This window comes from Callithrix jacchus, chromosome 10 (assembly GCF_049354715.1).
Source record: "Callithrix jacchus isolate 240 chromosome 10, calJac240_pri, whole genome shotgun sequence".
In the NCBI taxonomy this organism is placed as follows: domain Eukaryota; kingdom Metazoa; phylum Chordata; class Mammalia; order Primates; family Cebidae; genus Callithrix; species Callithrix jacchus.
In genome coordinates, this window is record NC_133511.1 from 2,488,416 (window position 1) to 2,502,255 (window position 13,840).

The 13,840-nt window shown below is 45.8% G+C and overlaps 1 protein-coding gene across 2 annotated transcripts in view; it reads left to right on the forward strand.

The window, feature by feature from the left end:
* The first annotated feature begins 351 nt into the window (after positions 1-351).
* LOC128928033 (uncharacterized) overlaps positions 352-13,840 on the forward strand; it is a 230,242-nt gene continuing 216,753 nt past the window's right edge. For both annotated transcript variants that reach the window (XM_078339351.1, XM_035263998.3), the window contains exons 1-2: positions 352-1,508; positions 11,254-11,364. In XM_078339351.1, coding sequence (XP_078195477.1) covers positions 533-1,438 — 906 coding nt within the window. In that variant the 5' untranslated portion in view covers positions 352-532 and the 3' untranslated portion in view covers positions 1,439-1,508; positions 11,254-11,364. The remainder of the gene's footprint in view (positions 1,509-11,253; positions 11,365-13,840) is intronic.

Here is a 13,840-nt window from a genome sequence, read left to right on the forward strand (position 1 = left end):
TAAAACGAACCTAAGGCTAAACACACAGTGGATGGACAGAATTTAAAACCATGAAAACCGTAGGTCACCTCAAGTTAACTTTTCCTAGTTTACTGCCCACTACCCTAGGGACCTGACTTAACAGCTGCCCAAGGAAAACAGAATTTACGCAGCAAATCCCAGCTTCCTGGTTTCATCCAAAAAGGGCTTTTTAAAGTCTCCAAAGGGCCAACGGCCTAAAAGGACACAAATTCTGCCCGACACAGAAGAGCAACGTCAACATCATCGTGTGACGACCTTACTGGCGACGTGGTGGGCCCCCTGCGCCCGTGCAGCTGTGCCCTTAACGCGCGGCGCGGCCGGGTGTTTATTGCACACGAGGCGCGGAAAGCGCCCCACCAAGGGGGCGGCCGCGTCAACTGCCGCGAGCGCGGGTCGCGCTCCCCCAAAGCTCCCAACTCGCTTCAAGAGCCCCGAGGTCTAACTTGGAGCGTCAGGGGGACCTTAAGACCGTAAGTCATCCAGACAACACTGCACAATCTGAGGCGTTAAAATGCCGGGGGGACGCTCGGAAGGCTCCCCAGCTAACCGGGAGACGTTTCCGCCGCCCTCGGTAGACATGTTTCTCAACCCGGCTGATCCTGTTTACAAACGGAAGCCTCGGATCAACTCTAAGCCCAGTAAACATGAACTTCTGGGAGAGGCTGTAAAAAGCAACTTCGTCACTCAACAGGTTCTTCGCGACCGTCCCGGCCTGCGACGCCGCTTCCAGAAAGCGAGAGGGAAAGCGCCGGGAATGTCCTCCGCAGGCGGCCGGGAGCCAGCGGGACACCGGCCCAAGCCTCAGTTCCTCCCCGGCCCGCCCAGTCCCCTCCGGGTCCCCTCCGTGCGTTCGGCCACAGACACACAAACTTTCTGTACCGGAGCCCAACGTGGGAGCCCGAGCCCCGGCAGCGCGCCGCCTCCCACGACCGGGGCGAGCCACCCCCGCTGCTCCTTACCCAGGGCGGCCCCCAGCAGCGCCAGCACCTGCAGCGTCCCCAGGAGCAGCGCGGCCCAGGCACCTCGCGCGCCGAGTCCCATTGTTCCAAGGGCAGGATGCGGCGGCCTCGTGGGTTCCCAGCCGAGGAGGCAGCAGCGAGAGCGGGTCCTCTGCGCAGTCGGCGCCGGCTCCGCGTCCCCTCAGGCGGCGCACGTCTCCGCTCCCGCCGCTTGCCCCCCGAACGACCAAGTAGGGCGCAGGAGCTGGGCCTGGAGGGGGCGTCGCGCGCGCAGCCGGAGCGGCAAGGCCGGGCGGGGTGGCGCGGGGGCGGGCTCGGGGTTCTGGGCGTGGCGACGCGGCTCCCGGCCTCCCTCGCAGGCGCGCCTGGGAACCCCAGAAGCCGCTTCCTTTCTCTTCAGAAACGGCAGTTTTGTCGGCCTGGATGAAGGCGAGCGCCGCTGCCTCTCCGAATGCTGAGCACGCGCGCTTCGCGGTGCCCGGAAGGAAGTCTTTGAAGAGTAGTTTTGCCGGCAGGGAGGTTACAGGGGTGCGTAGGGCTCCGAGTGACAGGGTGGAGCTGCAGGGCGGGGGCGGCCGGAGGGGCAGGTCCTGGAGAGGAACTTGAGGGGATGCGGTTCACTCTGAAGGAGTCCCGGGCGGTCGGAGCGTCCCCCTCGCGTGACCCAGCCTAAGGGGGAAGTGGAGAAACACAGCTCGACAGATTTGTTGCTTAAATTCAAACGTAAAACACTCACGCTCTCCTTATCCCAGTGGTACCCCGTCTTCTCCACGGGTTCCTTGTTACCTCCGGATAACACAAGAGATTAGTGTAGTGGGCGGGTGGGGGCGCGCCCTGGAGTTGGTAGCAACTCGCACCGAAATACAGTAGAGCCGCGGAGAGCGGGGGCTGCATTAATCTCATCAGCCCCTTCCCTCCTTGGGCCCCGCTGTCCCAGTTCGGATGAAATGGCCAGTTTTGAACAATTTTTGGCCGAGTTCCTCTTAAACCCTTGGAGCCAATGCTGCTCACTTGTCTTGACTTGCAGTGCTTGTAAGGTCTGCATTTTGCTTGTGCCCAGAACTCTGAAGTGACAGGTAGCGACCTGTGGCTGATGCAGGCGAGTAACAAAGGCTGAGTGCTGGCTTGGGTGGGAACCCTCAGCGGAGGTACACAGAAGGATCCAGGGTGCCTAAAATCACAGTGAATCCCCACCTGCGAAGGTCTTAATGTTGCAGATCCTTGGCACCTGAGCCGGGTTTCATCACAAAAAGGCCTCCTTGCAGTTAAGTTCTCAAAACTGTGTTATGAGAGGTAGGACTTTCTCGTGTCAGGCAAACCCATCATTACAGAGGTCTGACTGGTCATAGTGATTAACTGGGACAATCTGCCCTGAATTAACAGAGACTTGCGTCTGTGGATTCTATCAGCCAATCTGCAAATGCTTCCCAGCATCTATTACGGACAAAAAACAAGCACTGCACATTTCGGTTTTGGTTACTTAACTGGCGAATCTGGTTTAGGAACAAACCGTTCTGGTGACTACCCCATTATCCAAGCATTTCACAATCTAGGCTCAACCTGACTTTCCAGCCTTGGTGCTTTCTGGTTCCTGGCATTTGCATACCTTGTGTTTTCCTTCTGAAATGCCCTCCTCCATTCTCTTCACCAACCCACAGCTACTACTGCCTTTAAGGCACAGTGTCCTTATAGCCTGGGAATCTGGGGTGGAATAAGAGGTCTGGATGTATATATCCCCACCACATTCATGTGTTGAAGCCTAATCCTCAAGGTGATGATACTAAGATGTGGGGCTTCGCCGGGTGTGCTGACGCATGCCTGTAATCCTAGCACTTTGCGAGGCTGAGAAGGGTGGATCGTTTGAGGTCAGAGTTCAAGACCAGCCTGACCAACATGGTGAAATCGGGTCTCTACTAAAACTACAAAAAATTAGATGGGGATGGTGGCACATACCTGTAATCCCAGCTACTCACGAGGCTGAGGCACAAGAATTGCTTGAACTTGGGAGGTGGAGGTTGCAGTGAGCCAAGACCACTTCACTGCACTCCAGCCTGGGAGACAGAGTGAGACTTGTCTCAAGGAAAAAAAAAAGATAGGGGGCTTTTGGGCGGTGATTTGGTTGCTAATGCATGGGATTAGTGCCCTTATAAAGGAGGCCTGAGGGAACTTGTTTCACACTCTGCCCTGTGAGGGCACGGCAGGAAGAAGCCATCTGTGAAGCACAAGACCCTCACCAGACGCCAAATCTGTTGATGTCTTGATCTCCGGACATCCCAGCCTCCAGAACTGGGACGAAGAGTTTTCTATTGTTTATAAAGTATTCCATAACAAATAGTGTTATAGCAGCAGAAATGGACTGTGCGTGGAAAATTTACTTGCACAGTTTTTCCTGGGAACTGACCTGATGGAGATCCCTTCAGATCTCTGCTATCTGCTGCACCACAGTGCGTGGGTGTGCCCAGCTTTGCCTTGATACTAACAGCTCAGTACTGTGCATTGCCCATGTTTTTTCTAGTCTGAGGAGAGGGGAAAGAGCAAGGAACTGTGGCCTTCCTGCTCTCTTAGAAACTCTATTGGGAGGACTATCCTCCCAGGGGAAGTTATAGCCCCAGGCGTGCCTCGTGGTCAGCCCCTATCACTGTACCAACATTTTACTTTGGTGAGGTGAAAAGTTAAAAGAACAGCATGGGCAGCCCTTTGCTATTTAGGTCTCTCCTCCTTTCCAGCCTCTTGTCTGGATCCCTCTCTGTAACCTGACCAGACCACTCAAAGTTTTCCAAATATGCTGGGGCCTTCCCATGCCCCTGTGTTCTTGCTCCTGTTCTTCCCTTTGCCTAAGATGCCCTCTAACCTCTGCTCTTGGGCAGTTTCCACTCCTGTCGCAAGATTCCCTTCATATCTCATCTCCGCAGCCATCTGGGCAGATTTTAGTGCTTGGATCCTTCTGCTCATACTTTGATCAGATGGTCTTTACCCTTGTTCCCTATAAAATATTCCCCACATATCAGCCAGTGTGATTCTTTTAAAATATCAGATTATGCTCTTCCTTTGTCACCTTACAGAGTCCAAAACCATGGCCTGTAAGGCCTATGTGACATGGTCCATGGCTGCCCTTTCCACCTCATTTTCTACCCTCTTCTTCACCTACTCAGCTGCAGCCTTCTTGCAGGATTTGGAAATGTCAAGTCAGTTCCCCTCCCAGAGCCTCTGTACTTTCTGCTTCCTCACATCCTTCACGACTATGCTCATCTGAGAAAAACCCTTCTCAAATTCCCTAGTTTACACCTCTGCTTGTCTTTGTGGCATCTAGTGCTATCCATCATTATGTTCATTTATGTGTTTTTGTCTATCCTACAAGAATATAAGTTCCACGAAAATAAAAAACTGAATGTATATTTTTGGCCTAATGCCTGTTGCATATTGCTGCTGCATTTTTGTCATACAAGTCACTTGATTTTTTTTTTTCTTTTGAGACAAAGTTTTGCTCTGTCACCAGAATGGAGCGTGGTGGGACAATCTCAGCTCACTGCAACCTCCGCCTCCCAGGTCCACAGGATTCTTGTGCCTGAGCCTCCTAAGTAATTGGGACCACAGGCATGTGCCACCGTGCCTGGCTAATTTTTTATTTTTAGTAGAGACGGGGTTTCCCCATGTTGGCCAGGCTGTTTTCAATCAAACTCCTGACCTGATGTGATCCACCTGCCCCAGCCTCCCAATGTGCTGGGATTACAGGCATGAACCATCACGCCCAGCCTGCTTTCTTTTATTTAGAACTCAGATTCCCAGCCTTCATTATAGTTGGGCTCAAGAATATGACCTAGACTTTGCCAGTCAGGTTCATCCATATCAAACTTAAATTCGGATATGAGTAATCAGAGGAAAGTGGCTTGTTATGGAACTCCTTGACTTGCTGGTATGAATAGCCAGGCGCTGGCTTTGTTGGCAGCACTAGCAGTGAAATTAGTTCCTCAGTGATTGTAACGCTGAGTTTCTAATGTAATAGTGGTATTGATGGAGAGCTGCAATGGTGGTAGTTTTCTCACTGGGCTAGTTCTGCAGTGCTTTTGTGCATTATTCCTGGAGGCTTGGCCTCAGTCCTAAATCTCTACACCTTCCGACACACCTGAGAGCTACCCAGTATCTTCAATATCATTCTCTTCTATGTTGGCAAGAGTCAGCAGCTTTTCTTTCATACAGCTAAGGATCCTGACTTTGTATGATTGTGCATGTTTTTCCCCACAGTGGGCTGCAGTCTCCATTAGATGATTTGCCAAATATTTATTGAGCTTACTCAGTGATAGACAATGTCCTGGCCCGGCTTACAGTATAGCGGCAGGGCAGATACACAGATGATTACACTAGAATGTGATAAATGCTATGAAGTGATCATGGGAAAGCACATATTGGAGGCACAGTCCATGTGTTCATCTTTGCATCTGAGGCTTTAATGCACTTTCATCATATAGAAGCATTCAGTTTATATTTGTGGAATGAATTTGGGGTGGAGATAAACAGCAGCAGAATGCTGGTGTCCTTCCCCATCAATAATGTTCTCTTTGCATCCAACCTGTATTTCCTGTATGTCTGAGTCTTTAACTTAGGGTCACCTGAGGGTAGACCAGAAGTTGGAACTATCATTTACTCACTTGGTCAATATTCAAACATTTATTGAACACATGACATGTATCAGACACTATGCTAGGTGCTAGGAAACAATAGAGAATAACACAAGTCTATCTGCTTTGTAAAAAGACACCAATGAGTCCTTTGAAAGTTAGTTGGTTTCTGGCTGGGTGCGGTGGCTCACCCCTGTAATCCAAGAACTTTGGGAGGCCGAGGAGGGTGGATCACGAGGTCAAGAGATCAAGACCATCCTGGTCAACATGATGAAACCCCGTCTCTACTAAAAATACAAAAAATTAGCTGGGCATGGTGGCGCGTGCCTGTAATCCCAGCTACTCAGGAGGCTGAGGCAGGAGAATTGCCTGAACCCAGGAGGCGGAGGTTGCGGTGAGCCGAGATCGCACCATTGCACTCCAGCCTGGGTAACAAGCGAAACTTCGTCTCAAAAAAAAGAAAGTTAGTTGGTTTCTTCTACCCATAGAAACAGAAAGTGTTATACAATGGTGGTTACCAAAGGCTGGGAAGAGAAGAATGGGGAGTTTTGTTTAATGAGTAGAGAGTTTTAATTTGCAAGATGAAAAGAGTTATGAAGATGGATGGGGGTGATGATTACACACAGTTTGACTATACATCATACTACCGAGCTGTACATGTAAAAATGGCTAAGATGATACATTTAATGTTATATATATTTTACCACAATTGAAAAAAATTATACCCCTGCCCCCCAAAATAGAACAATACAATTTAAAATGTTGATAAGAGAAAAATGTAAGTTGGTTTCTAATATGAATGGTAAAAGCTGCTGTTATCGTTGTAAAAATATATAGAGATTGCATGTTTTCTCAGTGAGATTTACTTATATCCCACGGTAAATTTTGATTCATTTTTTAAAAGAAACGGGTAACAGAGGACGGTTCATCTGGCTTGATGTGAACGGATAATTATCTTCTAGCTATGTATGAATTAGTCTGTTAATAAATCAATATTTGCATAACGAAAGAATCAGAATCTGCCTGGCGTTGAGACTGAAGTGGTTGCAAATAAGGCAAGGCACTGGAGAGATTTAACAAAAGAGAGCAAATTGGCCTGTGTCCATTTCCATTTCTGCCAATTTCCTGTCAACTTCCATTTTAGCAGATTGACAACATGTTATAAACTGTGATTAAGTTCTCACAATGAAAGCTGATTTGCAGGGTATTGTCCCCGTTTCTGTGCCTCTGCTTCCTTTCCCTTGTATTCTAGAGCCCTGCTTTCTTGCATCTTCTCCTTCCCTCGTTGTTAGGTTTTTCCTTCTTGTTTCTTCCTTTACAGTACAAACTGCAGACAGTATGAATCTATATAATTAATCAAAAGAAATTTATTATTTTGTGTTCAACACTTACAGGATTCTTAGATTCGGATGAGCAAAAGTGAAAATAAAGCAAGTAAAAGCCAAGATGAACCAAAAAGGCCAGGCATGGTGGCTAACGCCTATAATCCCAGCACTTTGGGATTCTGAGTCAAGAGGGCTGCTTGAGCTTAGGAGTTTAAGACCAGCCTGGGCAACATAGTGAGATCTCTTCTCTGCAAAAATTAAAAAAATTAACTCGGCATGGTGGCATGTGCCTGTGGTCCCAGCTACTCAGAATGCTGGGGCAGGAGGATCACTTGAGCCTGGGAGGTTGAGGCTGCAGTGAGCTGTATCTCACCGCTGCAATCCAGCCTGAGTGAGGATGACAGCCTATCTCAAAAAGTAAGCAAACAAACAAAAAAATAAGCAGAGAACAGTGAAATCCAGTGCAGTTGGATTTTTAAAATGAGATCAGAAAAAAATCTGTGTGGACTGACATTTTTAAAGATAATTTCTCAGAAAGGGTGTGGGGGAACTGATGAGAAGTGGTTATGTGAGTTGTCAGTCAGTTCTAGGCAGGATTATGTTGTGCTGTGAGGACAGTAGGCAGAGGAGAGATGTGAGTTCAGAGGTTTGTAAGGGGCATGTGGGGAAGCCTCATGGGCCTTTCCAGTGTTAAGTCCCAGGTTATTTATCAGCTCCTACTTTGACTTTTTGTTTCTTTTCTGTAGGAGGCTATAGGAACTCAGCCTATTTTATTTCTCTGTTGAAAGTCACTGCTTTCTGCCCCCATCCTTTAGTGTTCTTATGTCTTTAAGTCCACATATGGAGTGAGTTGCAAGTCTCCAGGCCATTCCTCTTTGCTGCCTCTGAACATAGTCACTTTCCATAGCAAAAGTTTAATTGCAGTCACGACAGAGAAATTGACAAAAGGTAACATTGCTATGTTAAAGAGAAGGTTAAAAAAAGATGAAAGTTTGCCAGGCATAGTGGCTCAAGCCTGTAATCTCAGCACTTTGGGAGGCCGAGGCGGGTGGATCACGAGGTCAAGAGATCGAAACCATCCTGGTCAACATGGGGAAACCCGGTCTCTACTAAAAATACAAAAAATTAGCTGGACATGGCAGTGTGTGCCTGTAATCCCAGCTACTCAGGAGGCTGAGGCAGGAGAATTGCCTGAACCCAGGAGGCGGAGGTTGCGGTGAGCCGAGATCACGCCATCGCACTCCAGCCTGGGTAACAAGAGTGAAACTCTGTCTCAAAAAAAAAAAGAAAAAAAAAGAAGGAGCCATGTGAAAACCAGGAAGAAAATACGTTTCCCCAGCATGGTGTGTTGGGGAAACAGAAAGAAAGCCAGTGAGCCCGAAGCTCAGTGAACAAGAACAGAGAGGTACAAGGGGAGATCTGGGCCTTTTCAGATGAGGAATTTAGATTTTATTTTAAATATAATGTACAGAAGGAACAGGAACAACACAACAAAATGTGATGGGAAATCATTTGAGAGTTGGCAAGTCACCTTATGCTTTTTATATATATATATATATATATATACATATATATATATATATATATATATATTTTTTTTTTTTTTTTTTTGAGATGGAGTTTCGCTCTTGTTACCCAGGCTGGAGTGCAATGGCACGATCTCGGTCACTGCAACCTCCACCTTCTGGGTTCAAGCAATTCTCCTGCCTCAGCTTCCCAAGTAGCTGGACAACAGGCACGCACCACCGTGCCCAGCTAATTTTTTCATTTTTAGTAGAGATGGGGTTTCACCTTGTTGACCAGGATGGTCTCGATCTCTTGACCTCATGATCCACCTGCCTTGGCCTCCCAAAGTGCTGGGATTATATATATATATATATTTTTTTTTTTTTTTAATTTTATTATTTTTTGAGATGGAGTTTCACTCTTGTTACCCAGGCTGGAGTGCAATGGCATGATCTCGGCTCACCGCAACCTCCGCCTCCTGGGTTCAGGCAATTCTCCTGCCTCAGCCTCCTGAGTAGCTGGGACTACGGGCGCACACCACCATGTCCAGCTAATTTTTTGTATTTTTAGTAGAGACGGGTTTCACCATGTTGACCAGGATGGTCTTGATCTCTTGACCTCGTGATTCACCCGCCTTGGCCTCCCAAAGTGCTGGGATTACAGGCTTGAGCCACCGCGCCCGGCCTTATATATATATATATTTAAAACATCACACCAGGGGCTGGGTGCAGTGGCTGACACCTGGGTGTCACTTTAGGAGGCCGAGGCAGGTATATCGAAAGGTCAGGAATTCAAGACTAGCCTGGCCAACATGGTGAACCCCCGTCTCTACTAAAAGTACAAAATTAGCTGGCCATGGTGGCAGGTGCCTGTAGTCTCAGCTACTCAGGAGGCTGAGGCAGATAATTGCTTGAGCCTGGGAGGCAGAGGTTGCAGTAAGCCAAGATTGCGTCACTGCACTCCAGCCTGGGAGACAGAGCGAGACTTTGTCTCAAAAAAAAAAAAAAAAAAGAAATCACATCAGCTGCCATAGAGGAACCGAAGTAGAAGCAGACCAGTTACAAGGCTATTGCTGGGGGCTTGAACTAGGGTAGAAGTGGTGAAAATGGAAGAAGTGAGTGGATTTAGGATGTGGATTGAGAGTAGCGTCAACTGGATATGATGGCTGCGGAAAAGAGAAATTAAGCTCTTTAATTTGTGACTTGAGCAACTGGGTGAGTGGTAGTTTCACATCCCATGTCTTGGAATACTCACACACCTTTTTTGAATTCTGTCCTACTGTCTTTCAGTCGTTTCTGAATCTCTCATAGCAGCCTCCCTCAGGAATGTATACAGAGTTAGCCAAATTGAATACAGCATTTCAGTGATCATCTATTGGTATCTACATGGATCCAGAGGGAAGTTAGCACTACTGGGTGCTCCCTCAGTTCACTCTCACCCAGGAATGCTGCATTTGGAGTATTACTTGTGTTGGCAGTGGTGAATCCATATGGGTCTGCAGCAACCTCAACTCTTGCCTCCTCAGAAGAAAATCTGATAAAGGGGCATAAAACAGAGTGAGAGAATGAGGCAAGTTTGGGAGCAGGAATGAAATTTTATCAAAAAGTTTTAAGGCAGGAATGAGAGAAAGTATACTTGGAAGAGGGGCAAGCGGGCAACTTGAAAGATCAAATGTACTGTTTGACTGTTGACTTGGAGTTTTATATGTTGACATTCTTCTGGGGTCTGCATCACCTTTGCCTTTATTCTTCCCCTGCAGGTGGGGGGGTGTGTTGTCTGCCTATGCAGTGGCCTATGGCATTTGGGATGGGCCACACATATACTGTGTTTACTGGAACTGTACACATGCTCACTTGAGGCTTTTTCCCCTTACTAGTCTATCCTTCCTAGAGGAAGGTCAGTTACCAGGTAAACTCTGTCATTGTGCCTCTGAGTGTGCATACTTGATCCCTCTCACCCAATTCTTGAGATCTTATCAGGAAGATTACCGGTTTCAGGTTTTGTGTCTGTTGGGTGACTGCCTTTCCCTGGCACTGGCTGCAACCAATTACTATCTTAGAGAGACCATTTTAACAACTGCTCAGCCATCACCTGATACGCCTAACATTCCTGGTTAGGGGGGCAGGGGTCCTCTCCTGCCCTGCTCATGTCTGACTAGCTACCTACTATAACACTTGGACTGAGGAGAGACAGGAAATGAGAACTCTAGCTAACTAGGTAAAATGATTTTTGGAGGGTCATCATAGTGTTAGAGAAATAAACTAGTCCTTCTAACAAAAGGACCCTCTTTCCCAATGTAGAAGATAGAACATAATTTTAATATTGGATAAGCATTATCAGAGATAACATGCATGTAAGAAAACAGAAAAGCAACTATAAAGTTGGAGGTTTTTACACAAATTTATACAGAAAAGTAAAAGAACAATTAAAAGCTCTTATTTCTGTTAGAGAAAAAAGGGAACACTGTGTGATGTCTCATTACACCCATCATTATATCTATGAGGGACCTCAGCAAAATCCCAGAGATAAGAGTTGACAGTTTCAAAGGTCAGAAGGCCCATGACCTTGCATGTAAAATCAAAAGGTCAGAACTATTATGTTGTCAAGGTGACACCTAAAGAAGGGAGGGTGGGTAGGCAGTGTCCTCCCTCCTCAAAGAAAATTTCATTATTTTACCCTTCCCCTTCCCGAGGTATTTTTTTCCAGAGACCTTTCACGTAGCCCACCCCCAATAAGTATTGTATTAAATTTCACTGTGTAATGAGAATAAAAGAAAGGATATAACAGGATAAGCATTTGTGATCTTCTCCTCTCTCCTCCCTTCAGCCCTGACTCCTGTGTCTCCTGCTGAGAGGCTGAGCTGGCCAGCTCCACTTCCAACTGGTCATGGAGCAGAATCAGTGACCGAGGAGGAAAGGGCTGAGGGAAGAAACAACTGTGAGTACCAAGATGATGCCAAGGGCTGTGATATCCTGGCAGGGAGGGAGAAGGAATAGAAGTCAAAGGAAAGGGTAAGAATAGAAAATCCAAAAATTGGGCCGGGCGCGGTGGCTCAAGCCTGTAATCCCAGCACTTTGGGAGGCCGAGGCAGGTGGATCATGAGGTCAAGAGATCGAGACCACCTTGGTCAACATAGTGAAACGCCGTCTCTACTAAAAATACAAAAAAATTAGCTGGGCATGTTGGCGCGTGCCTGTAGTCCCAGCTACTCGGGAGGCTGAGGCAGGAGAATTGCCTGAGCCCAGGAGGCGGAGGTTGCTGTGAGTCGAGATTGCGCCATTGCACTCCAGCCTGGGTAACAAGAGTGAAACTCCGTCTCAAAAAAAAAAAAAAGAAAATCCAAAAATTATAAGGCATCAAGTTCAGGGAGAATTTTGGTAGAAATTCTGAGACTAGGGCTTTAAGTCAGTCATGAACTTGAGACATACTGAAGCAAGAAGAATGAAAGGAGAAAAGAAAAGGGGAAAAAAAGAATAATGGGACCAAGGAGGATTTAAGAATACTATTATGGGTTACCAGTTGAATTCTGTTTAATATTCTTAAAGCAATCAAAGTAAAGATTCAAATAGCTTTTAACATACCTTTGATTACTAAGCCAAGTTTCTTGGAATGTGAAAGTCGCCAAGGTGGACCTGTGGGGCCTGGGTTGGGCTACTGCCTATGGAGATTCTGAGGGGTGTTAACCTTAATAATGGCATGAAATCAGTAAAAATAATCCAAATGCTTTTTTTTCTGAGCATCTACTGTATGTGCGGCATTGTATGAGCCATGGAAGAAAAAGCAAAATAGTATAGTATGTGGCCATTGCCCCTGCAGGTGTTATATTTAAATAAATCATACATTTCCATGTACTCCACCCAAAACTGTCACCAGACTATGAGGGCTGTAAGTTGGTAGGAAGCGGTACTAACTAAATGTAGAACTTAATATCTATTTTTCCTTACGTGATTTTTAAATTTCACCCCACAATTATAATAATTGTTTCAAGCTTTAAGATTTTATGATTCCAATAACACATAGCAAACAAAAACACCATTCCTAGAAGAAAAATGTCTTGAAAAAAAGGTAAAAATTAATAGTCATTTTTCCGGTTGACTGTTCTCTGGGTGATCTTTTTTTTTCTTTCTACTTTTCTGAGTTTTTCAGTTTTTCTGAAATAAATACATATTGCATTTCAAGGAATTTTTTAAGCTATTATTTTAGAATTGTAGTTCTAATAATGATAAACATTTTCTCACTATCCTACAATTAGGTACCAGACTAAAAAATATGATCTAATCTTTTAGAACCTACGCCTGAGGAAGAAAAGGATAAAGAAAACCACATTTTATGATGGAGAAAAGAGTCTAGAACTTACTCAGATTCTTTCTTCTAAATATATCAAGAGACCTATTTGTAATGACTCAGTCTTTGTGTAGACATTCCAGCCATTTGCCTTACCATGTGTTTTAAATCTTAGTGGATTTAACCTTGGAAAGCGGGTATGTCTACACTGAGAGTCAAGATACCTGCTTCTTGATGTCCAGCTGTGCAGTGCAGCTGACTCCCTGTGTCTGTGGTCAAGCTGTCTCACTGGTGTTGCCCTTGGGTTCTTCATCTTAAAAATGAGCATTTTACATGCATTCATGGGGGGAATGTAAAATGGTACAGTCATTATGGAAAACAGTTGGGTGGTTCCTCAAACAAAAAGTTAAATATAGAATTATCCACTATACTTTACCCAGTGATATCCAGTATACGCAGTATATACTACCCAGTAATTCTATTCCTAGGTGTAGAATCAAAAGCAGGAATTCAAACAGATACTTGTACACGAATGTTTTAATGGTTACCTACGATATCCAAAAGGTAAAAACAACTCAGTTGTCCATCAAAAGAAGAATGGGTAAAGAAAATGTGGTAATCACATTTAATGGAATATTAATGAGCCATGAAAAATGATGTTCTGATACATGCTACAGGATAGATGAACCTTGAAAACATTATGCTAAGTGAAATAAGCCAGACACAAAAGGAGATATATTGAATCATTCCATGTATGTGCGGTGCCTAGAATAAGCAAAGTCATGGAAACAGAAAGTAGATTAGAGATTGTCTGGGGCTAGGGAAGGCAATAATTAAAGTTATTGCTTAATGGGGTACAGAGCTTCTGTTTGGGGCGATGAAAAATTTTCGGAAATAGCTAGAGGTGGTGGTTGCACAACATTGTGTCTGTAATTAATGCCACTAAGTTGTGGACTTAAAATTGGTTAATATAGGCCAGGCGCGATGGCTCAAGCCTGTAATCCCAGCACTTTGGGAGGCCAAGGCGGGTGGATCACGAGGTCAAGAGATCGAGACCATCCTGGTCAACATGGTGAAACCCCGTCTCTACTAAAAATACAAAAAATTAGCTGGGTATGGTGGCGCATGC